Raw genomic sequence first — 25,356 nt, 5'->3', positions numbered from 1 at the left:
TTGAGCACAGCTGAAGAACAGAAATGGAACAGGAGATGCCATGATGACCTCCATATATACCAGTAGAGTCGATACAGAGACAATCAGTCTGGGCATTTCGGGGGTGGAACTCATGAGCGCCAAGTGATAGATGAACCGCTTGGTGAGAGTCATGTCCCTGCTCTGCCAAGCTGTTTCCAGACGTGGGTATCGATGACAAAAATAAGTACTACCAGAGACTATAGCAAAGCATGGAGACTGGGGGTCCGCTACAGTCTAGGACCGGTCTGGGCCACGCAAAGCGAGGAATGACAGGACAAACAACAAGAGGGTCGCTTGAAACACCACCACTGGACGGGCTAGAGGGAATGAATTCGGTCTTCACAGCACCAGCGACAAGCAGCCTCGCAAGCTGGACTTGCTGTTGCGTCGCGGCTCTTGGCTGAGGCTGCCAAGTACGGTTGAAGCGTCAATGCGGCAAGATATTCCAGCGTTGGAATAGGACCATGTGAGAGCCAGGTGGGTCAATCAGTCTTGAGACCTGCCAAGCATGGAGCCAAGCATCCAAGTGCGCTAAAGTCCGCGCCCAGTGCGCCGAAAGTGAAGAAGCTTTTATCGCTTCTTGGTGACAGGCTTGTCGATGTCTTGAGCGCCTGCAACGGTGATTAATGGGAGATAGGATTGCGGCCAGACCATCTGGCCCCGAGAAGTCCTCCACAAAGGGCCCGTGTCTTGGTATCTGGGGTCGTGGATTGGCGATATTATAGTGCCAATATGGTATGTATAGCCAAGACCCAAAGGGGGAATTGTGTAACCCGCTACTGGATGTTTCAAGCACTAGCTCTAGTGGCATTGGGAAGCAGAGGCGCCGAATCCTGATAGGCGGAGGCTGAAGAAACAGATACTACTCCAGAGTTCACGAACCGTGGGCAGAGCCTGTCCCTTCCATTTGTTCTTCCCCGGACAAGTGCCGGCCGGAGGTGGAGGCCATTGCTGCGTGACGATCGAGAACCCACCGTGATGCTGATGCAGAGCCAGCTGAATGCGACTGCACGCAGCCATGCCCTCCAAACAAACCTCGATGCGCAGCAATCCTACACTCCTCTGCCTCCCACGAATCCCACAGAGGAAGATCTATCTGGGCGTTACTGCACGAGTGACGGATGTGTGGCCCACGGCGGTAATAGGTCGCACTGCTTAGAAGACTGTACATAGTAGCCATGTGGACAAAGATATCCACGTCGTCGTCAGCTGGAGTCGGAGGCGATCAGACGGAGCCAAGCACAGGTCGGCGCATCGGAAAACACCATAGTCAATGCCTGTGCAAAAGACCTGAAGGCGCTGGAGATGTCGCCAACCCTATGGACCTGTTTAGGCCGTGCGTACAGTCTGCCAATTTTCGCTCTCAAGGTCAAGTGGCAAGCAACGCCTCCCAAGCAAAGTCATGATTGTCTGTGTTCCGTACACTAGTTTTCTTGAAATGGTCTACGCGCTGGCCGAAGAGCACCGACGATCTCTGCGAAATGGGACGGACGCGCAAGTTGGAGCCCATGGGCCATTACCAACCCAAGCTTTTGCCATGCTTCAGGACTAGTCCGGCAGTCACTAACCCCGTGTTTCCATGCCGATATCAAGACGGAGATTGACTACCATAGGTCCAAAGCCTTGTCGGTGGAATGTAACGGTTTCGTGGCCCCAGTCTCCCAAGACTTTTGGTGTGCGAAACATGAGGCACAGCCAAGAGATCGGCCACCGAGGAAAGAGTCTCTGTGAGCCATGAGGATTGGGCAAGTCGCCTGTCGACAACGGGCGGCGACAGATCAACACTTCCTGCGACATGATGCAGACGAATGTGTGAAAAATGGCGCTTTCTTTGCCCTCGAACATAGTATCTCTTGTAAGAACTTACCTCTGTAGCCAGCTTGGATCGATCCCCGAGTACTGGCTAAAATTCACAAAGCGCAGTAAATAGTGGAGTAAAATCAGTGCCGTTGTTCCTGTCCTGAAATGCTACAGTGGCTGGTTAGTGGAAATGTCAACTCCACCCCACTGAGCTTGGCAAGAAACCTTAGTTGGGCCTTTCCTGAACCAAAGGAATTGACGAATCAAGAAAAATGCCCGAATATCATCCATATTAGATACTTGCATGCGCAAGGAAGAAGCTCGAGCGCTGGCCTAGAGAGCTGCGGCCGCCTTTTGCTCAGTGATCAAGTTGTATCCTTCTGCTGGACCAGGTTAGGTAATGCATTCGTCTGATCCTGATCCTGTGCATCCCTCCTCCTCTCCAACTAAACAACATCCAGTATACATAATCCTATCAGAGTGCAAATTGCCTCCCTACCAAGGCTTGGTCTTCTAGTGGTCAATAGCAGTGAGGGAAGAGGCTTCTCGTATGCTCCTAATCCACCATAAAGGTATAATCACAGTGATGATACATGCACCTCGACAGAAGTAGAAGCGAGGATTACACAAGTCAGGATTCGTTTCTTAGCGCCATCATATTAGCCAAAAATGCACTACAATGGTCCACAGACTAGAGTATTTCTACAAGAGTCGATCGGCAGGACAGGGGCAGTATGAATAAGCGTCAAACAATGTGATATCTTCTCCACGACGAAGCTGGATTGTGCCTGGAGCTAAATTTAATCTGCATTCATAAAACACAAGAATCAGATCAAAAGAGCCTAATCACAATAGGCCAACCCCCGTACTCGGTGCATAGAAATGCCATCTTGGCTGAGCTTGCGTTTGCGTGCAGGCCAAGATCTATTGAAGCTTTGCCCTGAAAGCCAAGGACTCGGCGGGTATCAGACCAGTCGCCATCCCAAGTGTATCGGACGAACGCAGAAATACCATGTCAGTCTTTAAACCGATGCATGGGTTTCCAAACCGCCGCCTTACTGGACCGTATCCATCGCCGAGGTTCCTAAAATCCACGTGGTCCTGGTCCTGTTGGGATGATAGCTTGGAGCCTTTTTTGCTCTGGCTCACAAGTTGTCAAGCACACAAGAACGCTGTCTAGAAGGAATTCGTGGACTGTCATCAGATTTTCGACGCTGATATTGTATATTGAAAGGTATGTCGACTAGTTCATATCGATGCAACTTCTCTTCCAAAAGAGAACATTTTCTTAGCCTCAGTCATCAAACAAAGTCTTCAAGAGGACTGTATTGATACCTCGCACCATGAATACTACTCTCTGGCTAACACTGCACATCACTTCTCAACCTAGCATATCTTCACCCATCCGCTCGCGGTCTTGTAAGCTTCGACTCGATACCTCTACAGCCTCGGCAAGAACCTTGAATGTAGCCCATCATACCGAAGCCGACGGGCACGATGACATTGTCCTTATCGCTTGACGGAGAGGTTGCTCGAGATCGTGGCGGTTCATGGCAATGGCGGCGCGTTATGGTCAGATCTAGCGCTCTTTATCATCATGGCCAAGACACCGTACCGGATACCCGCCGACTTAGGAGACCTAAATTACCAAGTACAAGACGTACATGCTCAGGACCCTCAGCCGGATTTGAGCTATTGATGAATCAAAAGCGAGATCATGATGAATCTTCATGCTATAATCAGGTAAATATGAAGTACCAACTTCTGCTGCTGGTCGAAAGTTCAGAGGTAAGGAAACACACCAATGCAGTGGTTACAGCTCAAAAAGCTTGAGTGAACGTTCGTGCCATTCGTTTTCTTTTTTCTTTCTCTTCTTCTCTTCTTTTCCAAGAAACCAAAAAGAAGAAGAAAATCCCTTCCTAGAATCATCCATCAAAGCCGTTCCATCCATGCGACGACAAGGCTGGACAATCTTTAGGTGATTTCAACATCAGCAAAATATCGTATTCTTCAGCTTATTGTGAAACTGTATTCGTACAATTCCGATAAAGGTTTGCTTTTTTAAAGTTGAATTTTCCAAACGCAGGACATGCCAAAGACACGGCTTTTGCTCCACTCTCTCATCACAATATCCGCTTCTATACACCCAAGTAGTATACCAAGCGAACCATAGCAACTAGTCGCTGGTCATTTCATTTATTCTGATTGGTCAATGTAGAACACGAACGCTGAAGAAAACTGGATGCTATCCGAGACGCGCTATACCGTTTATATCACGACAAATCGAACCATGTACACGACTCGGAGCGCGTTCGTTCAACTGGTCCCACGCTGCTTTAAGGCCGGAGCTATGACTAGGATTAGGCTAGAGCTTTACTCCATTACCTAGATGGATAACATTGCACATTATTTCGTAGTATGGAGTCCATCTGAATTATGTAGCTAGGGTATCGTTTTATGCAAAACCAAGGAATATTAAGACGATTGACTATAGTACCACCCTCGCGAACGAGCATGCCCACATGCATTCTGTCGTGGGGGCGTTTTTTTTTATGCAAACCTAACCCATCATGAGCGTTTGTCAAAAATACCTCGCAAATATAGCGTTTCTTCTGTTGAAATATTTCTTTTTGCAAAGCGCATCATGGAAATGGTCTTAGTAACTTCATGGTCGACAAATTCCTCCGATCATGCGACATGATCACGCGACATCAAATCAATACTCCTTCGTTCAACTATGAGCTTATACTTGAAGTTGTGAGGTAGTATTCTGTTACACTAGGTATCCTGAGGCTGACGGATGCATGTGTCAGTTCTTGGAAACGCACCAGATCGTTCAGTCCCTGCCTGGCATGGCGGTACCACGCCCGGCATCATGATCATTTGATGGGTTTGAACGAAAGGATTTTCCTGTGCGTATTCGGAGATGCTATCAAGCCGGCGGCTGTGACTTCGACACGTTTTCCATGACCTCCATATGTATCGTACCTTTGGAACACGTTAACGATGACAAATTGTACCTATGGCGGTTTGCTGCTCAGAAGGACAAGGCATGCATAGATACACTGTCACTAGGTAGATATACTGCAAAAGAAGGCAAAGAGCAGACGCTGGTAAGCACAAACCTTAAAAATTCGTGGCTGGAGATTTTATATCGATACTACCCCGCTTGGAAATACGACATTATACAATTCCTGTTTGAACGCCATCCTTGGCAGATGCACCCGCCAAAGAGGGACAAGGCTTAAGTGCGTACGAGCCGAATTATACTCTCAGCCCGTTACAGATGGGACGAGTTGCATGGCGGAACCGTCGCACCGGGCCATTGCCTCGTTGGCCAACTGCACAAATAAGCAATATCACAACCATGACACACATAATCGACTCTTCTAGTCCATGCATTCAGGAACAGTTCATGACACAAAATTCCCATCCTGGTGAGACTGCCTTATCGAGAAAATTCCTTCGGGACTCTGTTTGGCTGGAATTACGAGCCGCTCGTTGCCTGCCGCGAGACCAAAGGCCACGTCCTGAGTGTGAGTTTTTTCGAAATATTCTGCAATAATGACGTTTTGAGTGCTTCGTTGTGCTTGTTTGTGCCGTGCATGTTATACAGTGGCTGGTTTCTCCAAAATGCTGTACATGGTACTCTTTACGAGAGTTGCAATCCCCGTTCCCTATAAAGTCCGAAGAAGTGTTGGTATTAATTTTTAAGTGTATAGAACTCGGGTGGGAAATTACCTTTTGAGTCAAGTAAGATTAACTCTTGACAGCCATGAGTATATTGAATTGCCAAATTAGCATAGAAGAGATGAAAATCTTGTCAAGTCTGGTGAGTTGAGGTGTAAGACACCTTTCTCTAGGCTGCGCCATCCCGATTCCTACCGTTTTTAGCCGTGTCTCAGTTAAATGCAGCTATGCATTCAGCTTCCATACTAACTGTTACTTTCGACTCTTGTCTTCACAACCTCATCATAATTTCTCATAGCCAGCTCTTCGACCATGACCCGGCCGACGAACGAAATGTAGCTAGGAGACCGTCTATAAATCTCACGAACAGACCACGCGATGATAGACTGGTCAGAAGACAGATCAATCGCTACTATTTCTTAACATTTTGGCAGATTCACATTGAGAAGACTTTTCATCCATACAGTTGACCTCTGACAATATGAAGTTTCTGGCTCCATTCACTTTGGCGATCGCCTCGCTCACGACAGCGAGCCCCATTGAACCGCGCGCTGTGACAAATTTTGACGGTTCACAGGGTGTGAGACTCAATCTTGTCAATGCCAGTTTTGGGCCAGATGGAGGTCTTTACTACAAGGGAATGGGTAGGTTTCTGCTTCAATGACAATTGGAAATATATCACAAAATACCTATCACGATAAAATCTTGACTGACCACACACACATACACAGGACTTGCCCAGATTTATGACAAGGGCAAGAGTCTTCAGGCTGTCCAGGCACACTCCAATCCCAACGTGCTGACCTACGGCGACCTGGACCGTCTCAGCGACCCATACCCCTACATTACTAGCAAATTCACGGGTTCTAGCGGCACCTTTGACCTGGAGTCCTTCTACTATGGCTGTGTTTTGGGCAACAAACCTGGCAACTGCGTCATCACCGTTGTGGGCTTTAGGAACGGTGTCAAAGTGGCCGCGGCTTCCTTTTCTTATGAGCCGGTAGCCACGATCCCAGCCCCCATGGCACAGCTCAGATTGACCAGCGCCTTTCGCGATATTGACTCGGTCCGTTTCACCACCGTCTTCTCCGACAGTGCAAGTCACCCCGGTCTGGGAGGCGCCACCTTCTTGGACGACCTTCGATACACGTACTTTGGTTCTTCCTAGACATACAAGTTTCCGATCGTCTCTGCTGCCTTGTGTCTTTCTCCAATGGCCATTGGCCAAAAGTTACAATCCTTGAAGACGCGAATGATTAATGATGGCGATGATATGGGTCATTGAGATGAAAGGCAGGTTTCTGGCCTGGGTCAATCTTGGAAGGGTTAGTTTAGGATTTCAAGGCAAACTAATGAGGAGACGGCCTTATGACAGCTACGACAGCGAGACATTGAATACAAATTTGCATTCAGTAAAAGATCTGCCCAGAGACGAGATATAATTCCACATTCTCTTCTAGCAATATAGCCAGCCAGCCACACAGCTAGAGTGACAAGTGAGGTATTACTAGCAGTCAGCAAGACTCAATATACATCATTTCAATACTTTGTAGAAAAGCCTTATGATGTAACCAATCAATTTCATGGGTCAATTATCGTGAGTTCTGTACCGGCACGTTGAAGATTCTTGATGCGGCTGCTTGCATGCATGCGTTACTGCATCTACAGCTGAATGGCACCAGACGAACCAGTCGTTAGCTTTGTAGACGACGCAGCCCACGATGTAGTCCAATTGACTGGATAAGCAAGTCTTCACATCATCTGGCCGCGGCGGTTCTGGCTGCGTGACTAAGTATGCCGTATCACTGAGTATTTGTATTGCCTCTACAACCTTGATTAACTCCTCAAAACGTGGTGCAATTCAACAACTAATGGCATCTAGCGCTGGATAAGATATTTTATTTAGTCGCATTTGACTATCGCATATTAAAGTATTTGATTTCTCCTAATTGCAGCATGTTGTCGTTTATGTTTTGTGCATATTCATGTATAAATATTCGAGGAAGCAATTGATGAGAGTTTCTTCCACGATTTTATGCGCCTCAAACCTAGCGAGCAGAATGACTTCTCACAAGTATAGAACCAACCCAGATAGTCTGGTTAAACGTAGTCAAGACTCAGAGTATAGATTTATGGCGGTGATGGCTCATATTGGTGTTAGTCCAGTCTTGATAGGTGAGTATTGGGAGATATACAAGAATTATGCTATGTAAGCTGCATTAACACGTGACTAGTAGTGAGCAAAGCCCGGGAGCGAGAAAAGAGCTAAGTAAAAGCGGCATTTACGCTAGTCCCCATTGGTCGGAAAAAAGCTGTGATGAGCATCGAACTACATAATAATTTTCTTGCATCTTTTGCATACGTACCTTGACCTCAACGAGGAGCTCATTCCAATCCACCTTTTTTCCTCTCCGCTCCTTCTCCTTCGGTCTGTTTGATATTCTTCTTTCCCCCCCCCAATCTTCATTTGGGTCTTCACATCACAATGCCTGCGGCCCTGAGAACGTTGGCGCCTTTCCTGCGCGCCTCGCGCCAGGCTCTCCGACCTGGCAGCGCCGCCAACCCTCTCCAGTACTCCCTCAAGTCGCAGAATGTGTCGTCGGCCCTCAACATCTACAGATCCTACGCAGTGTACGAGAGAACAAAGCCGCATGTGAACATTGGTACCATCGGTCACGTCGATCACGGCAAGGTCAGTCAACCAGGCAATTGCCGCATGCTTCAGTAGTGGTAGTAATATTGCTACATGGACACGGAGAGGACCTCGGAAAGAAGCTTCTCTCTTTTCCGTGCAAGATCTGTTCCAAAGAAGACAGTCCGGCTAACCTACGAAAACAAACATATAGACCACCCTGTCTGCAGCCATCACAAAGCGTCAGGCCGAGAAGGGTCTCGCCAACTTCCTTGAATATGGAGCTATTGACAAGGCCCCCGAGGAGCGCAAGCGTGGTATCACCATTTCTACTGCCCACATTGAGTACTCGTCCGACACTCGCCACTACTCCCACGTCGACTGTCCCGGTCACGCCGATTACATCAAGAACATGATTACTGGTGCTGCCAACATGGACGGTGCCATCATTGTCGTCGCTGCTTCCGATGGTCAGATGCCCCAGACCCGTGAGCACTTGCTGCTCGCCCGTCAGGTCGGTGTCCAGAAGATTGTCGTCTTCGTCAACAAGGTTGACGCCATTGAGGACCCCGAGATGTTGGAGCTCGTCGAGATGGAGATGCGTGAGCTCCTCTCCCACTACGGCTTCGAGGGTGACGAGACCCCCGTCATCATGGGTTCCGCTCTCATGGCTATGGAGGGCAAGCGACCGGAGATTGGCGAGCAGAAGATTGATGAGCTCATGGAAGCTGTCGACCGCTGGATCCCCACCCCCGAGCGTGACCTTGACAAGCCCTTCCTGATGTCTGTTGAGGATGTCTTCTCCATTGGTGGCCGTGGAACCGTCGCATCCGGCCGTGTCGAGCGTGGTGTCCTGAAGAAGGATTCCGAGGTCGAGCTGGTTGGAAAGGGTGGCGAGATCATCAAGACCAAGGTCACCGACATTGAGACCTTCAAGAAGTCCTGCGACGAGTCCCGTGCTGGCGACAACTCCGGTCTGTTGCTCCGTGGTATCCGCCGTGAGGATGTCAGACGTGGTATGGTCATCGTCAAGCCTGGCACCGTCAAGGCCCACACCAAGTTCATGATCTCCCTCTACGTTCTGACCAAGGACGAGGGTGGTCGCCACACTGGTTTCCACGAGAACTACCGCCCCCAGATGTTCCTGCGTACCGCCGATGAGTCTTGCGCTCTCTTCCTCCCCGACGATGCCGAGGACAAGAGCCGCATGATCATGCCTGGTGACAACGTCGAGATGGTTGCTCACCTGCACAACCCCATTGCTATCGAGGCTGGTCAGCGTGTCAACGTCCGTGAGGGTGGCCGAACTGTCGCCACCGGTATCATCACCCGTATCATCGAATAAACACGCCATAGACGAGAGAAGCAAACCATAATGTGTACGAAGAACAGGACGAGAGAGCAAGCTGGCTAAGCTGCAGGCATTACGAGGGATACCAAAAAGGAGTTACCGAGAGGTCTGTACATGATGAAATGGCACAATGTACAATACTTGTTTTAGAAGCCTGTGTACAGTCGGAAATTTATTGGGTCCACCTCCTGTTGTTTGAATACTCCTCCCTCCATCTCCCCTCCAACAAATTCTTTCCTGTCTTTGTTTCTGTATTATAGATCTGCATGAGGACAGGTAGCGAAAACATAACAAAAATTTCCCCAATCCAATATTAATCAGCTCAATATGGTGCCATGGATCTTGCCGAGCGATACCATATCAATCATGTCCGATGGCAAAGGCATTGCAAACACACTGTCCTGCCCGAGCTTTGGTTGCTGTGTAAATGAAACATTGATCGGCACTTTTCGTGGGTCGTACAACACGACACGACACGACACGAGACAACTCGAGCTGCACCCCCAATATCAACCAGCAACCACTGTTCAGCGGCACCACGTACAATAGGGAGCCCATTTCTGGCCTGGATTTGTAACGGGAAACGACGCTGGAACGGCAATAGCATATAGCATATACATGAAAAATTACCAAGGTCTAGCTTTTATTCTGGGCCATTTGCGTGGGCCGCTCAAGAAGCAAATATGTACACGCGGTTCCCGATGTCCTTCGTCCATCATTGAACTCTAAAAGAAGGTGAATCAGCTGGCATCATATATCCAAGCATACCAAGCCTTTTGCCAGCTCACCACAAAACCTCCAAAAGCCAAGAATAGAGTTACAACACCTTGAGACATTGCTCAGGTTCCCGTCTGCGGTATGACCACGACAAGCAAGGAAAGCTTTTCCCATGCGAAGTCGCTCTCCCCCCTCTTGTTCCAAACGAGCTGTATTGATTTTTTTTCTTCTTGCAAAAGCCATTGGTCCTTTTCTCTCTGCATTGCCTCACTTTTCTTTCTGACCGCTTCACATCTTGCGAATACTGGAACCACGTATCATTCTATCATCAAAAAGAAGCCTTTCAGAAACATGGCGCCTGCGCTTTCATATACTGGCCGCATCCTGGCCTGCGAGGAGTGAGTTAAAATAACAAAGATCATCACATGCATATCTCTATTTCCAAGTTCCTGTCCTTGTCTCTACAGAGTCATGAAACATGAAAAGAACACAAGTAGCTAAACAGTTTTTTACTCCCACAAAAATAGGTACGCACTGCGCGGCGAGGATTTCTGTAAATGGGCCCGCCAACCCAACCGGGGCGTCGACGCGCGCCGCTCCCTGGCCCTGGAGAACCGATTCCTCGTCTTTGCGCCGCACGACTGGCGGCCCTGGCACCTGTTGCTGATCCTGCTGGTGGCCGTGTGCGTCGTGTTTGTGGCCAGGGACGAGCTCCTCGGTGGTGGTGGTGGTGGTGGTGGTGGTGGCGGTGGCGGCGGCGGTTCTGGAAGGGCTTCTACCTGGTGGGCTACAACGCCCGCGTCCGAGGATGAGAGGCGGCAAAAGAGTAGCTCCATGGACCGAGGCTTCACCAAGAAGATCTTCCAGAGGACCCCGAGGAGAAAGGTTGATGATGTGGTGGATCGAGATGGACTCCCATGGAAGTGTTCGTGAGAGCTGGTGGTCGGAATGGGATTTTCGCAGGATTTGATCTGCGGGCAGGAGCTCTTCAATTTCAGTGTTGACGCAGCAAAATCTTCAGAGTTGGTCGATTTCAGAGCAGAGGCTGGCCTCTGTTGAAACCATGTGGGTGAATCAACGCATTGAGTTTCATTGTGTTCTTGGACTGTGTGGCCTTGATATTATATATTCTGGACCGAGGTTATAAGTGTATTCTTGGAGCCCTTTGCGGACTCGACAGACTTGATGGATCATTCTACTAAAAAGCACGTTAGGGGATACTTCCACTATACAAGAGGCAGTCACCGCTGGGAACATCCTGATCAAAAGAGTCACATCCACAGAAAATGCCGCTGATAGACTTACAAAAGCGTTGCGACCGAAGGAATTTGAGCATTTCGTGCATTTGCTTATCCGTCAAAACGAGAGTTGTAAGTCTATCAGCGGCATTTTCTGTGGATGTGACTCTTTTGATCAGGATGTTCCCTGAGGTGACTTCCTGTGATATATAGCGGAAGTATCGCCTGACGTGCTTTTTGATAGGAGTGCTGGTTTGCGCCTTGGCCAGGCCTCTGCGCCTGTGTTGTCCTAAGGAAAAGACTTGAATAGCAAAAAGAGAATTTCAAATAACAAAACTAGATAACGCAGGTCAAGCTGTTGAGTGTATAGCCACTTCCTTATCTCTCGCTCATAACTAGCCATCTACATTTTTGACATAATCAGTTGTATGATGTTGACCATTCCAGTATGCAGAGCTGACTTTCATGTTTGCACATCTATCATGTGTAAGCCTTGGTGTATCTATTCTTCTTTTATTTTTACATCATATGCATAGGAGATGGATACACTGATGCATAGAGAAGTTTGGAATTAAGAAAAAACTTTCACAGAATCTTGCTGCTCATTTATGAAAGGCACATATTTCAGTGTCTGGGTTTTTTTTTTTTCAGTTGAGTTTATTATAGCATGGGCTTTGTGAACAGCTGAATACAGATGATATCACTGAGGGCAGACACACACTTCTTGGTGCACGCTTGCTTACACAGATGGCGAGTAAGGAATTTTCTCTCCAGGGGGATCATTCAGACACTCTAGGACATATTACTTGGACTATGGAGACGTGCCGTACCATAGATAGTATAGACACTTGATATGTTATGACAAAACCACGTAATATGCAAAGTCATTCTTCACGCACAACCATGCCGCCAACATGGTGGTATATTACTGAATTTGTCAATCTACTCTATGGAATCGTCGCCGGAGTTGGTCCATCCATGGCCTCACAAGTAATCACGGTGTCGTCGTCTTAGTATGAATGGCTTCATGCCCAACAAGGTCGACATGACAACAAGGTCTCCGCTTCGCGATCCAAGACCTGATGGGTGCAAATAAGCAAGCTTCTTTCCAACAAAGAGTATCGGTTCCGCGGCTCAATCGGTAGAGTTCCAGACCGAAGATCAATCACCCAGCTCTCCTCATTGCTGTATCTACATTGCCACCATCGATACTGCATCTTCAAGAGCTGGAAGATCAACTCCGTTAGGCCCTCGGTCATCTGTACCTACTGGAGGGCCTGGAAGGTCAACACACAAGATAGAGGTTTTGAGCTTTGTCCATCTCACTATACTTGATCCAGTGTTGCACATTTTTTTCTCCCTTCCTTTTTTATCGGATTCATCTCAAAGGAGAACCTGATATGCTTATGTCAACTTGTGTTTTTAAGATTAAAAGGTCAATTCTTGGTTGTGAAGTTATCTGCTTTGTCGGCCACCCGAATACAAGTACGGAAGGTAGCAGCTCGACCGCAAGCGCGATCAAGGGGCCTTCTCTCATGATCACTGGAATTCCGCAGAAAGTGCCCCTCTGATAACCACTCGGAAGGGCAGAGACTCGCTACTTGATTCATATAAGCATTTTAGGCTTTGTGATTTGTTCTTTTTCCTTTTTTTGAGAGTGAAAAACACATCGATTTTGGCCGCGAGGAGGTGAGATGAAACAGTAAACCGAGGTAACGCAAGTGGAAGACAGAAACCTCTGAGCAAGATTGCATTTGGGAGGCACAAATTAGAAAAACAGAGAATTTTATGCCAATGGCGTTGCGTTTGTTCAAGAGCAAAGTCATTTCACTCGTCTGATATGACCTGGCTCGCAATCACCAAGACCAAACAATACTCGAGGCGCCATCAAAGAATCATCTTGAGCGCTGTCCAAGCCTTTGGCAGGATCAGAGCATTGCATCCAGCACAGGTAGACACTTGCCTCAGTGACAAATTACCCAAGAGGTAAACCCTCGACTTCAACTTCATGAATTAAGTTGTTCATTAGCTGAGCGAAATAATGCTAGGGTACTATAATGTACGGCGTATTCATCTTGACATTGGCATTGGTTCAAGGGACTTTGTCTACTAGGGTAAGACCGCAGCCATTATAAACACTGATATTGGACAGGTCCTGTTGATTCGTAGTAATGTAAATCAATGACAGGAAATTGATGATGTGACCATACCTGGGTGGACATACAGCACTGATCAATTCTGTGCAGTGGTAGTGGTCCAAATTATTTGCTCTCATGGTGCAGGTTGTTATCATGAGTTATTCATACATAGATCATCACACGGAGAAAAGAGATCATGGGAAAGAGAGATCATGGGAAAGAGAGATCATGGGAAAGAGAGATCATGGGAAAGAGAGATCATGGGAAAGAGAGATCATGGGAAAGAGATATCATGGGAAAGAGAGATCATGGGAAAGAGAAAGTACATTAGCAGTCCCCAGGCTGACGGTCACGAGCATGAAGGTTTGCATGAATGTAGAGGATTCTTTTCACTGCAGTCTTGACTGCCCTTGGCCCGGAGGTCTCCACGAAAAGACATTCGCTGAGATGCTACAAGTTCAGAGCGAGGCGATGAGCACTTGCTTATCGTTGAATCTAGTGATTGTGCTGGTGAGACGCCGCATCTTCAAATAATCGCAGTCACAGGAAACTAGCCGATGCCAGAGGATGAAGCGTGAGCAGCGAGGTGAGTTGGGTACGTTGCTGTTGTTCTTCTTAAACTGACCGCTGATCGAGGAGCGTTGTATTCAAGGCCCAGCTGCTCCAATTGAAGTAAATGTCGTCGAATCCGAGGTTCTGAGCAAATCGAGGCGTACAGGGTGAATTTCTGGAGGGCGCATCCATCTGCAGATTTAGTACTTGTCCTCTTGTCGTCGTGTAGGAAGTGCTGCTTTGGCCACATCCGAATGCCAATTGCCCATCCTCCGCGGCAGGTCTTGGCCGAGCTGGTCATCACAAGTCCGATTCATCAAAGCTTCCAGTTCATAATTGTTCATTTTTAGAACCCTTGCGCATTGTCGAGCTGATCTAGCCTGACCCTATGACAGCCGTGCACATTCCTCCGCCTGTGCCCATTTACAGGTACCGGGGCAAATGCTGAAGGAAAACCATTTGTTTTTTTCCATGTTCAAAAACCGACAACTCCATGTCCGCGTCCGCAAAATCGCGTTCGTATCGTAGATGCCATGACTAAGCGCGAGAGGTCGTGAGGGTGTGAGGAAGGGACGCCGGGCATTTATCGGTGCTAAATCGCAAAGTCAGTATGCCGTCTTGTATCCGATGGGGTGATATTCGAAGGATTCGGTGTCGCGAATTCCGTACCTTGACGAAGCCAATGTCGGCGGACTTCTCACGGAAGCACTGACGGCAGATGTTGAGGCCGTACTTGCGGATCAGACCGGCCTTGTGGGTGCAGACGCGGCTGTTCAAGAGGTAAAAATAAAAACGTTAGCCCGCAGTTTTCTCCTTTCCATCGCAGAATTTTCCCTGGTGTCGGTCCTCTTGTCCTCCCGATTCCAACCAGATTTCAATCCATCAAGACGTACCACTGACGGGCGCCCTTGCCGTAGCTACGGGGGCGGGAGTTCCAGACGGATTCGTGAGACATGATTGCGGTTGAGTTGACGGAAACTTGTCAAGAGCTTGTCGGAGTTGTGCTTGGTGGACTGGGTGTCGTCTGGAGGGGCGCTGGTCGGGTTGGTCGTTCGTTTCGCGAAGCCTTCAAAATGGAGAAAGTTCCAGTCCGAATTATTTTCAGAATTGCGGTTTGGTGTGCGCTAGAGCGGGCCGACCGAACAAGGGCTGCGCACCAGCCACGATCTCTGGGGGGCCACCAGCCACAAAAAGGTCAGCAGCTACTAGTTGGTGCTAAAAGGGGCCACGGGCCCACAAGAGGAGGAGCATGGGCCTTGTTCTCGTTGGTCTTAGCCCATAGTCCAATGTCAGGGGGTGACCACCAAGGGGTTCGTTCACTGCACATGCGTTATGCCAGTATAAGCCAAGGTACTTGATTCATACCAAAGGTGAAGAAGTATCTAGTCATTTATCTTTTATTTTCTTTTAATCTCATTGATGGTATCGTAGTATTCTTATAGAGTCGAATACATACAAACCCATGATATGCTATGAATTAGCATATATAAGCAATGTGCCTTTCAACTTGTACTACAGTCGAGTCCTACCATCAGCTCATGCTCCATGCTTATCGATAACGGGCCGCCACTTCCCTATCCAAAGTGGTTTCATATGGTGCTCCGTAGTTGACAGGTTGGAGCCTCTCAACGAGTTTAGCGTACCTTACGTAGCGACCGGGACTTGTGCTGGAATTGTAAGCAAGCTCTCATCCTATCTCGTCTCCATCCTGTTCCAGCCAGCGAGGACAATCTGTCTTCAAGTTTTCAGCAACCATCAATCCTAAATCCTCTTTGGATAAATTGTCTCTCTTGATTGCAACGAGCTCCTTCATCAAGGACAACATCAAGTTCTCCTTCGACTGACATCACAGAACTAGCAGCCATGGTTCTCCTCAAGAGCTTCGTGCTCACTGGCCTCGCCGCCGTTGTAGCAGCCAAATCTGCCGTCCTTGACCTCGTCCCCTCCAACTTCGACGACGTTGTCCTCAAGTCGGGCAAGCCCACCCTAGTCGAGTTCTTTGCCCCGTGGTGTGGCCACTGCAAGAACCTTGCTCCCGTCTACGAGGAGCTCGCCGGTGTCTTTGCATCCACAAAGGACGTCCAGATTGCCAAGGTCGACGCCGATGCCGAGAAGTCCCTTGGAAAGAGATTCGGTGTTCAGGGATTCCCCACACTCAAGTTTTTTGATGGAAAGAGCGATAAGCCTGTCGACTACAATGGTGGACGCGATTTGGACAGCTTGACCAACTTCATCACTGAGAAGACTGGCGTCAAGGCCAAGCGCAAGCTTGAGATGCCAAGCCCAGTTGATATGCTTACCGACAAGACCTTCAAGGAAACCATTGGTAGCGAAAAGAACGCTTTCGTTGCTTTTACTGCTCCTTGGTGCGGACGTAAGTCGTTCACTCTCCTTCACGCCTTGATGCATGCTAACTCCAAGCAGACTGCAAGAACCTGGCTCCTACCTGGGAGAAGCTGGCTGAGGACTTCCTTCTCGAGACCAACGTCGTTATCGGAAAGGTCGACGCCGAGGCCGAGAACAGCAAGGCTACTGCCCAGGAACAGGGTGTTACCAGCTATCCTACAATCAAGTTCTTCCCTGCTGGCTCTACTGAGGGCGAACTCTACAGTGGTGGCCGATCCGAGGCTGACCTTGTTGCCTTCATCAACGAGAAGGTCGGAACTCACCGTGTCGCTGGTGGTGGCCTTGATGCTACTGCTGGCACCATTGACATCCTCAACCACATTGCCCTGAAGTTCGCTGCTGGCAGCGACAGCTTGTCGGCCTTGGCTTCTGAGACCAAGAAGAATGTCGACAACCTTGGCAAGGAGGCCCAGTACAAGTACGCCGAGTACTACATCCGTGTCTTTGACAAGCTGTCCAAGAGCGATAACTGGGTTGCTAAGGAGCTGGCTCGCCTTGACGGTATCATCAAGAAGGGTGGCCTGGCCCCTTCCAAGCTCGACGAGCTCCAGTCCAAGACCAACATTCTGAAGCAGTTTGTGGCGGATGTTGCCGAGAAGGTCACCGGCAAGGACGAGCTGTAGGAGCAGCTCTGATGAAGCTGGCGGTTGTTCGATAATTCAAGCACGATTGGCAGGCGTCTAGTCCTTCTAGCCTTTTATCTTTATCTTTAGAGCTCAAAAACATACCCTTGATCCCAATTTACGCGTTGTTCTCGATTGCTTGCATATGTCATTTAATTATGAAAAAAAAAACAAAAATTTTGCGAGGCCCAAAAGGGTATTGATGGCGCTTCCTGTACGACCTTGTACCTCCAAACTGATGCAAACAATAATGTCTTGAATCTTTGGTTGACACACCCTGTCTAAAGAACCCCAACCACAAGTTTAAAGCAGCATGTACTCCTTGAACGCCTTGGCTTCTCCGCAAATTCGAGAATTTCGAAGATCGTAGTTTTGTTATTTTGTCGAAGATGAACTTGAGCTGTTTTGTTGGGCCTGCAGAGCTGCCTCCAGGTTGTCTAGCCGCCTCGACATCTCGTCCATTTTGGCAAATAGTTCGCTCGATACGCCCGCAAATTTGTTGGAAAGCGAGTTCAGGAGGTCTTCGACAACGACCGTCAGCTCATCGGATGACTGCGCGAAACGTTAGCTATTGCTCCGACCGAGATGAGTAGGTTTGCATACGTTGCCCGCGGCAGCAGGCGGCTCCTTGTTGGGACTCTCGGCTTTCTTGGAGGACATTGCGAATGAGTTTTTGTCTTTCGAGATCTAAGCTTTGTCTGTTTCTGTTGGGAATATTGTGCCTCTTGTGATGATCCTGTTTCGAATGCTTCTCTCAACCTGTGAAGTTTCGGGTGTTTGCAACTTGCGACAAGTGTATTGGCTCTTGAAAAGAACGACGTCGATAAGAGTGTTTGTTTCTTGCCGATATGGTTGGCGTTGGGCCCCGCGATCATCTTCGCACGTGGTGGGCTCGGGCTCAGTAACAATTAGCGTCGAGACCCCTGAAATTCCCCGAAAAGCCGCTAGAACCACGAGCTTGCCGGGAGCTCCAGTACCTTATGTACATGCATGACCTCACGCGATTCTTCAATGCTTAGCAACAACTCTCTTCTGCACTTGTTCAGCATTTGTATAACATTTGCCAATTTCGACACGCCAGACGCCCAACCTCTGATATCATGATGGGCTGTATGGTGGACTATTTCTTACATATGCGCATCGGCTAATCACGTTTTCGACGCAACCCAAGCCCGACATGCCGCCACCAGGCGACAACCAGCGTGTGATACTCCTAATCATCCTGCTATTGCTGTGGACGACTACCAACGATAACAGCGCTGGCTTCGTGCAAGCGCCGTCTCTGACCAGGGCTCGGCTTGCCAGGCAGCGAACCGCCCATGGCGTTCTAAATACCACACATTGGGGCGATTTCTCGCCCCGGCTGGCCAACGAGCAGCCACTCTTCCCAGGTCCCGAGCCTCGGTATTTGAACCTGACCGGGTTCCGCGAAGAAGACCGTTTCGCATGGGAAGACTTTGGACACTTCAGGAATCGATGTGAGGAATGGAGCGAGAATGCAGTGGGAAAGCCAAATGCAGCGTCGCCTGTATGGCAAAACGTCTCCGGCGTGATTAGAGGACCGTGGATCCGGAAGCCACTGTCGGTATCGCGGACGCACGCAAGCTACAACCTAAGCGAAGTAACGCCCGGTATCGAATGGATAGCTGAAAATGCGGATTGGGGGAGGAACATTACTGGGCGAGAGGGAAAGATGCTGGTGAGGGTGCACGACCAGGAGGCTGCCGGAACGGAACCGAAGAGGGAGGACCTGCATCCAGTAGGACAGCCGCCGCTGGAGGTCAAGGCAAGGGCTGTGTCTGCCACAGTTACCATCGATGACGAAGAAGGTTCGGGATCTAGCTCAGAAATGCGTCTTCATGGCGTACACTGGCCCCGACAAGGGGCTTTGCTCTTAACCACGACGAGCGAGAAGTTCGCTGGCATATTTGCCCTTCCTCATCTCACCTCACGAGAGGACTACTTCAACTCTAGCCAGGCTCTTTTGAACAGAACGTTGGACGAAATGTTGCATGCTAAAGAGCGGCGCTACTTCACCGACCATGGAAACCCATGGGCTTCCACGAGCGACTCAGGAGAACCACTGGGCTCGGCGCCGCACTGCGAGTACATATTCTATATGCAAGTGCACCCGCCAGAACAGAGCATCCTGGATATCGATCATCTGCTCGCGGGACCGGAGAATATCGCAAAGGCTATCGATGAGCTCGAGTATGAGCTTCGGTTTCCCCGCGGAGCTCCACAAGATGGGCCTCCAAGACTTATGATGTCGGCAGTCGTATACTCTCCCGACTGCGCCTTCATGATAGAGACGAAAGGACCACCGGATTTTCCCCCGGCGGAAGGGCAGCATTTGTCGGGTTGGAAGCAGGAACAGTGGCTGCATGACGTGGGATATTGGATGCTTGGCTTCGGTGCCATCATTTTCCTCCAAGTCCAGCTGCTGAAAACACAGATGAGAGAAGCATCGACGCCGTCTACGCTAGGAAGAATCAGCTTCTACACTGCAAGTATGATTCTGCTTGCCGATGGCATCATCTTTGCAGGTTCCGCCGCTTGGGCGCTCTCAGCGTCAAACACCCTGCTGCCTGCCTTGGTCGTGACTGGGGCATCGTGTCTGGCTACTACAGTCGGCATTTGCTTTCTGAGTGAAATATATGTTGTACAAGAACCGGAATGGCGTCGGCGAGACCGCGAGAGGCAGGCCAATTCGACAAGCAGCACGCCTAGGCCGCCTCCAACCACACCAGCTCCAGACGCGACAACGCCCAACACAAGCTCGGAGTCCAACACACTTCTCTCAACTGCTGCGAGGCGAGCTACTCCGCGTCCGCCATCGCCCCCGATCATCATACCTTCTGACCAGGATATAGACGCTGAGATTGAGCAAGTCACAAACAATCCTCAATCTATCTTACCAGCACCAGTTACCGCCGCTACTCCGGCAAACAACCAGAACGCAAATCGGTCCACGCCACTGGGCACCATCTTTGGTCATCTTATAATGTCAGGAATTGCCATTCTATTCCTCTCCCTTGCCGCTGCAACATGGAAGCCTGCATTGCGCTCAGTATACTTTAACATATTGGCTCTGGGCTATCTATCACTCTGGACACCACAAATTTACCGCAACGTATACCGAAACTGTCGGCGTGCACTTTCATGGAGATTCGTAATTGGGCAGTCTATTCTGCGTATCCTGCCTATTGCCTACTTCTACCTTGTCAAAGACAATTTTGCCTTTGCCACACCAGATTGGACGGCCTTTGCCGTGCTTGCCGGTTGGCTCTGGATCCAAATATGGATGCTAGCAGCACAAAATGTGTTGGGGCCACGCTTTGGAATCCCCAGAGGCTGGATGCCCGAAGCATGGGAGTACCATCCTATCCTGAGAGAAGATGGTGTCGAAAGCGGTGGTCTTCCCATAGGACTGGTCCTGGGCTCCTCCGATACGGCCCCGAGCTCACCAACTCTCGATCGCACAAAGAGTGGTGCTGATGCCAACAAGCACACCAGGATACATCATATTGACTGTGCGATCTGCCGCGAGGTACTCGAAGTACCAGTCGTCAAGGCTGGCGAGAGTGACCCAAATAGTGGAGTGACTGGAGTCTTCACCCGGAGAGCGTACATGGTAACGCCGTGCCGACATATATTCCACAGTGCTTGTCTAGAGGGGTGGATGCGGTTCAGATTGCAGTGTCCAATCTGCAGAGAGGAGCTTCCACCTTTGTAAGGCGTATTATAGAATCAGGGTAAAAGCGTGCAGTAGAGAATAAGCAGGCCTTTAATAGTGTCATGAGAACATGTCTCACAGTACCAGTCATGCCACAAGAAGTCCAAACGGGGCCTGTATTCCGGTGCACATGATGCATAATGCTCATCGTCATTCAATATCACAATTCTCCTATTTAATATCGCTTTTGGCGTTTACAAACTGAACCCCACAGGCCACAAGCTTTCCATCTTGCAACTACCTACCCAACATGCGACATCTCCCTTGAGAAACAATATTGGGAGTAGAGTTACTACCCTCGATCACATACTCAACACTTTCGATGATGCCTTCTGAGTCTTCTCCTCGCTTACCATCACACATCGAGCGTGCTGTTGTGAAGAAGAGATCAGACTTTTTCAAGGTGCCTAGGAATTCATTATCGCTTGACTTTGATGAGGATCTCTTGCAGACTGCTCAACACGACCATTGATTGGCCCTACGATTCACGACAATCGCAGCACGAAGAGCGATGACGCCCGTGTTCACACCACTTGAACAAAATGTCAGTAAGCATAAGTTAGCGCTCAGCTCTAAAGACGTATCTGCTGAATCTTTCTTCCCAAGCGTACCACGCCTCGGGGCCCTCTCGAATCTCTATTCGCCCAAGACTTGTGGCCCCCTTCAGCTCACCAGGACACACGTGGTTCAAGGGAAACGTATGATGGTTGCAGGACGCGAGGGGAGAGTTTGACGGCCTCTCACCAGAAACCACCAATATCCCATACGGTTATTGACGTGGCATTCCGCCGGCCCCGAAAAAGTAGCAGGGCTTCCTTTTCTCCTCCGGTTTTGGCTCTACTAGTTTTCAAGTGGCTGATGATACAGAGACCGACGAGCTCGGTCTCCGTCTGCTTTTTTCAACATCAGAACGTCTTGCATGAACCGGATCCTCGCACGATTACGTAGTTTGCGCACGTTTGCTTGCAGTAGCTCATTTTCTAATGGGAAACCCCTCCAAAATAGACTTGCGACTGGCCAAATAGCGATTGGCGTAGGTGCATAGTAATTACTATATTCTCTTCCCCCCTCCCAGGGTTATTGCCGAAGCTAGACCACGCAGCTCAAACCTAGTATACTGTTACTTTTTTTTTTTTTTGGTTTCGATACTCGCCTACTTACTGCCACGAGGGTATGCGCAGCATACCGGAGCCCCAAGACACCTTTTCTGAGTAGCGAATTGGAAAATCAATCGACTTACTTGACGACGCAATGAAGATCCTCAGCAAAACCACGCAGCCTTGATACCGTTTCATGGGGGTAATTAGTTGTATAATACGCCGTTGTAGAATACCTGGTGCAAAAGTACGCGTCTTTCCCCCACTCGAAAAAAACCCGCCCGGCCCGCCAATCACTAATTTTAAAGGGACCCAGTGACTTACTCTACTATATTTGCCCCCCGGAAATCAAGGCTGACGATCCCCCAGAAGATGGTGTTACCGTCGTCCTTTGTAACCCGACCTGTCGGGACCGTTTAGTTGGACTAATAAAAGGGCCCCAAAGATGTGTAAACAGTGCGGAATGAACTTTGCCCACCTGAACACCGGCTGCCACGGAGAATATGTCTTCTCGTTTTAATTATCGTGGGATCTCACTCTCTTTAAGGTTGAGCCAGTAGCAATGCCACGATTGGACTGTCCACTTTTTCTCATCCGAAAAAGCCTATATATATATATATCCTTCGACCGCTTCTTATTAGTCTGCGATCCGTCGGGGACAACTGGGTAACAGACGACTTGCTGCTTTTTGATAGGGGAAAATCAGGGTTCGCACTATACACTGTTTATAGCCGCCTTCTATCGTCGTCGGCTGTTTTCCTAGTAGTTTTTGGTATGTGAGAGTTGCCGAGCAGAGGGCGTGAGTTTTGTATGGATCCTCTTTTTTTTTCCTTGTGAGTATCGTGTCACACCAAATGGGATTCTTTCACAAGAGCGATAGGCGCGTCTGGCTCGAGGTCCTCTGACGATTGTTCTTTGAGAAGAGTTTGTACGACCGTACACGAGTAATACTTGTATGGACGGATCGTCATGTAGCCCAGCGCTTTGGTTTGCAGTGCTCAATATAAATCAGCATTTGTAGAAAGTGGTTCCTTTACTTGCGGAGACTATACGATGGTGGAGTCCTGAATATGTGCCGGGTTATAGCAGCCAATGATATGACGTGTACGCCCGTGTTCATTTGTCCAAGTCGAGATTTGTTTCAAGCGCCCGCTATCTTTGCTTCTGTGCAATCTATTGGCGACTTTGACGTTGGCGGAAGCGTGATGTTGACAGTCTAGTGAAGCTGCAGGGTTGATGCTTCTTGCGCCAGAAACAAAACAAACTCGTTTACTTCATCTATATGGTTTTATTTGAGAACACGGGTTTGCTTATTGTAGCTGTCGGCATGGGCTACCCTGATTTCACTTGATCATGTTCGCATTCTGCACGCGACATATTGATCGATTCTTTGTGGCACCTTTTAACGAGGTTACCGAGCTTTGACAGGTGGGCAGATTGATTCCAGATCGGAGTTGATCTCAGATCGACTTGACAAAAACTGGCTCGGGCCGCATTGTCGTCTCCCCCACAGTGAGGCCGAAGAAGTGCCCTGTTTCCTTCGTTATGAACAAAATGTCAGTCATCATGTTTCGTACTACGCAACATGTAGTACGAACATGATAGTATCCATGGGTATCTCGTCTAATAAAGACAAATGTGTCAACGTGTCATGATCTCATCTAGGAGTTCTAGACCTCTGCAAGCTCGATTTGACGAATATCCATTGGTTGTCATTTGATATTCAAGTCGGGGGTATGGATATATACTGGTCGGAAAGACTAGTTGAGAATGACTATACAATAGTACTGAGTTGCGATGATTCTCCCAAGGCGACAGAGAAAGTTCACTCTTTGATCAATACTCTCTCACGTTATAATTGATCAAACCTTTCTCGACCCAAACAGGTAGTTACGATCCAGCTAGGCTCCTGGCTTTTCGTCAGGCAGAGAGCTACTAGGTGAGTTAGACACGGCCTGGTATCGGCGAAGACAAGGCTATACCCAAGAATTACGAACCATGATATCCCAAGTGTCTATTACTTAATTTTCCGGTTCAGCGAACCCGAGTTTGAGAACAGCAAGTGCGTCAACGATCAATCAAAAAATGGAAACTCTCATTGACGAGTTTTTTTAGTTTTTTTTTTTCCTTTATCCCAATTAAGCCTTGTAGATATCCGTGCTTTACAGAGAAGTCTGTCATGATCAGACACACGTCATCTTCAAAGCTTCTAGACAGTTCTTAAAAAAGCACTGCGTTGCTGATCGCATGGTGGTTTCGTCTATACAAATGGTGCACAATTACTGAATGGGGAATTGGTCATTGTGGCTTGTTAAGAGCCTACTGATCCAACGGGAGAGTTTATGCAAGGGCTATGATATCAGCTAGAGATAATTTTTGCATATGATCGGCGGGATCCATCTGCTGACACACAAACACAACGTGCCAAGAAATAGTCTCAAGAAAGCTGTACAGCAGCTGAAACTTTTCTAGGAATCCAAAAGAGGACAGATTTATTCGTTTTGAGTATACTTTGTATTTTGAAAATATGGAGAACTCAATTGAATTTCAGGTAGAGGTCTAGGTTTTCCACCCATGGCAAAACGTGACGCGACGCATCGTTATGCATGCATTCCTACAGGATTTCCTAAATCCCATCACCGCTGATGACCGCCCTGTCCCCTTTGTAGGAAGAGTATCCCCTCACATTCTGGGGAAGCACAAAGAAGAATCCAGATCGTTGGGAAGTCCCACAGCAATGCCTCGCAGTCTAAATGTCAATGTACATTCGGGAGGTCGATTAGAAAAAGCATCTGACTGACCGACAGCACCAAAGTATTGGACCAACAAACGTATCTTTACTAGAATACTATATACCATAATTGACCACAGAGGCCAGCAACCCCTGCACTACATGGGGATGATATGGACTTTGGAGGGGGGTGTCCCATTATCCTACCCTTCTTCTCGCTCCAAAGCCTGTCAGCGCAAGCGTGTGTTTCAGGTTTCACCAAAAAGATGCTGTGATGTCCCTTTGCTCCTTTCCCCCTCCTCAGCCGTCAGCCTCGTAGGTGTAGCGACTGGACCAATCACGGAGAGACCGCAAGCTACCGTTAGCCTAACTGAGTAATACTGCTGGGAGAAAGCCTCGAGGAGAAGGCCACCATGTGAAATATTTGTGCACATTTTGTCACGCATAGGCAATTCGATAGCACGCGAACTGACAGACACGAGGGGCGATGTAAGATGATGGCTTTTATTTTTATTTTATTTATAAACTGTTTTGGCACATTTCTTTTCATATGAGTGCTGAGGCTCAGTCATCGGTATCTGGCTACCCGCTTGGCTGGAGGGGTGGCTTTGCGCCAGGCCGGAT

At 48.7% G+C, this 25,356-nt stretch overlaps 6 protein-coding genes across 6 annotated transcripts; 4 read left to right on the top strand and 2 right to left on the bottom strand.

Moving 5' to 3' along the window:
• Positions 1 to 5,992: 5,992 nt before the first annotated feature.
• PFICI_07865 (uncharacterized protein) lies at positions 5,993 to 6,679 on the top strand (the record flags this gene model as incomplete). Its single annotated transcript, XM_007836446.1, has 2 exons — positions 5,993 to 6,155; positions 6,243 to 6,679. The coding sequence occupies 2 exons, from the start codon at positions 5,993 to 5,995 to the stop codon at positions 6,677 to 6,679; spliced, it is 600 nt and encodes a 199-aa protein (XP_007834637.1).
• A 1,317-nt stretch (positions 6,680 to 7,996) lies between these two features.
• PFICI_07864 (Elongation factor Tu) lies at positions 7,997 to 9,488 on the top strand (the record flags this gene model as incomplete). Its single annotated transcript, XM_007836445.1, has 2 exons — positions 7,997 to 8,203; positions 8,358 to 9,488. 2 exons carry the CDS (start codon positions 7,997 to 7,999, stop codon positions 9,486 to 9,488), a joined length of 1,338 nt encoding a protein of 445 aa, XP_007834636.1.
• Positions 9,489 to 14,722: 5,234 nt separating this feature from the next.
• On the bottom strand, positions 14,723 to 15,094 carry PFICI_07863 (40S ribosomal protein S29; the record flags this gene model as incomplete). The annotated part of the gene is made up of 3 exons (XM_007836444.1): positions 14,723 to 14,731; positions 14,809 to 14,908; positions 15,033 to 15,094. 3 exons carry the CDS (start codon positions 15,092 to 15,094, stop codon positions 14,723 to 14,725), a joined length of 171 nt encoding a protein of 56 aa, XP_007834635.1.
• A 908-nt stretch (positions 15,095 to 16,002) lies between these two features.
• On the top strand, positions 16,003 to 17,168 carry PFICI_07862 (Protein disulfide-isomerase erp38; the record flags this gene model as incomplete). The annotated part of the gene is made up of 2 exons (XM_007836443.1): positions 16,003 to 16,513; positions 16,564 to 17,168. 2 exons carry the CDS (start codon positions 16,003 to 16,005, stop codon positions 17,166 to 17,168), a joined length of 1,116 nt encoding a protein of 371 aa, XP_007834634.1.
• A 375-nt stretch (positions 17,169 to 17,543) lies between these two features.
• On the bottom strand, positions 17,544 to 17,828 carry PFICI_07861 (uncharacterized protein; the record flags this gene model as incomplete). Its single annotated transcript, XM_007836442.1, has 2 exons — positions 17,544 to 17,720; positions 17,772 to 17,828. 2 exons carry the CDS (start codon positions 17,826 to 17,828, stop codon positions 17,544 to 17,546), a joined length of 234 nt encoding a protein of 77 aa, XP_007834633.1.
• A 517-nt stretch (positions 17,829 to 18,345) lies between these two features.
• Positions 18,346 to 20,904, top strand: PFICI_07860 (uncharacterized protein; the record flags this gene model as incomplete). The annotated part of the gene is made up of 1 exon (XM_007836441.1): positions 18,346 to 20,904. One exon carries the CDS (start codon positions 18,346 to 18,348, stop codon positions 20,902 to 20,904), a length of 2,559 nt encoding a protein of 852 aa, XP_007834632.1.
• Between the last annotated feature and the right edge of the window lie 4,452 nt (positions 20,905 to 25,356).

The sequence above is a fragment of the Pestalotiopsis fici genome (genome assembly GCF_000516985.1).
Source record: "Pestalotiopsis fici W106-1 unplaced genomic scaffold PFICI_Scf_5, whole genome shotgun sequence".
Taxonomy (NCBI): Eukaryota; Fungi; Ascomycota; class Sordariomycetes; order Amphisphaeriales; family Sporocadaceae; genus Pestalotiopsis; species Pestalotiopsis fici.
This window is presented reverse-complemented; position numbering and strand designations above follow the sequence as displayed.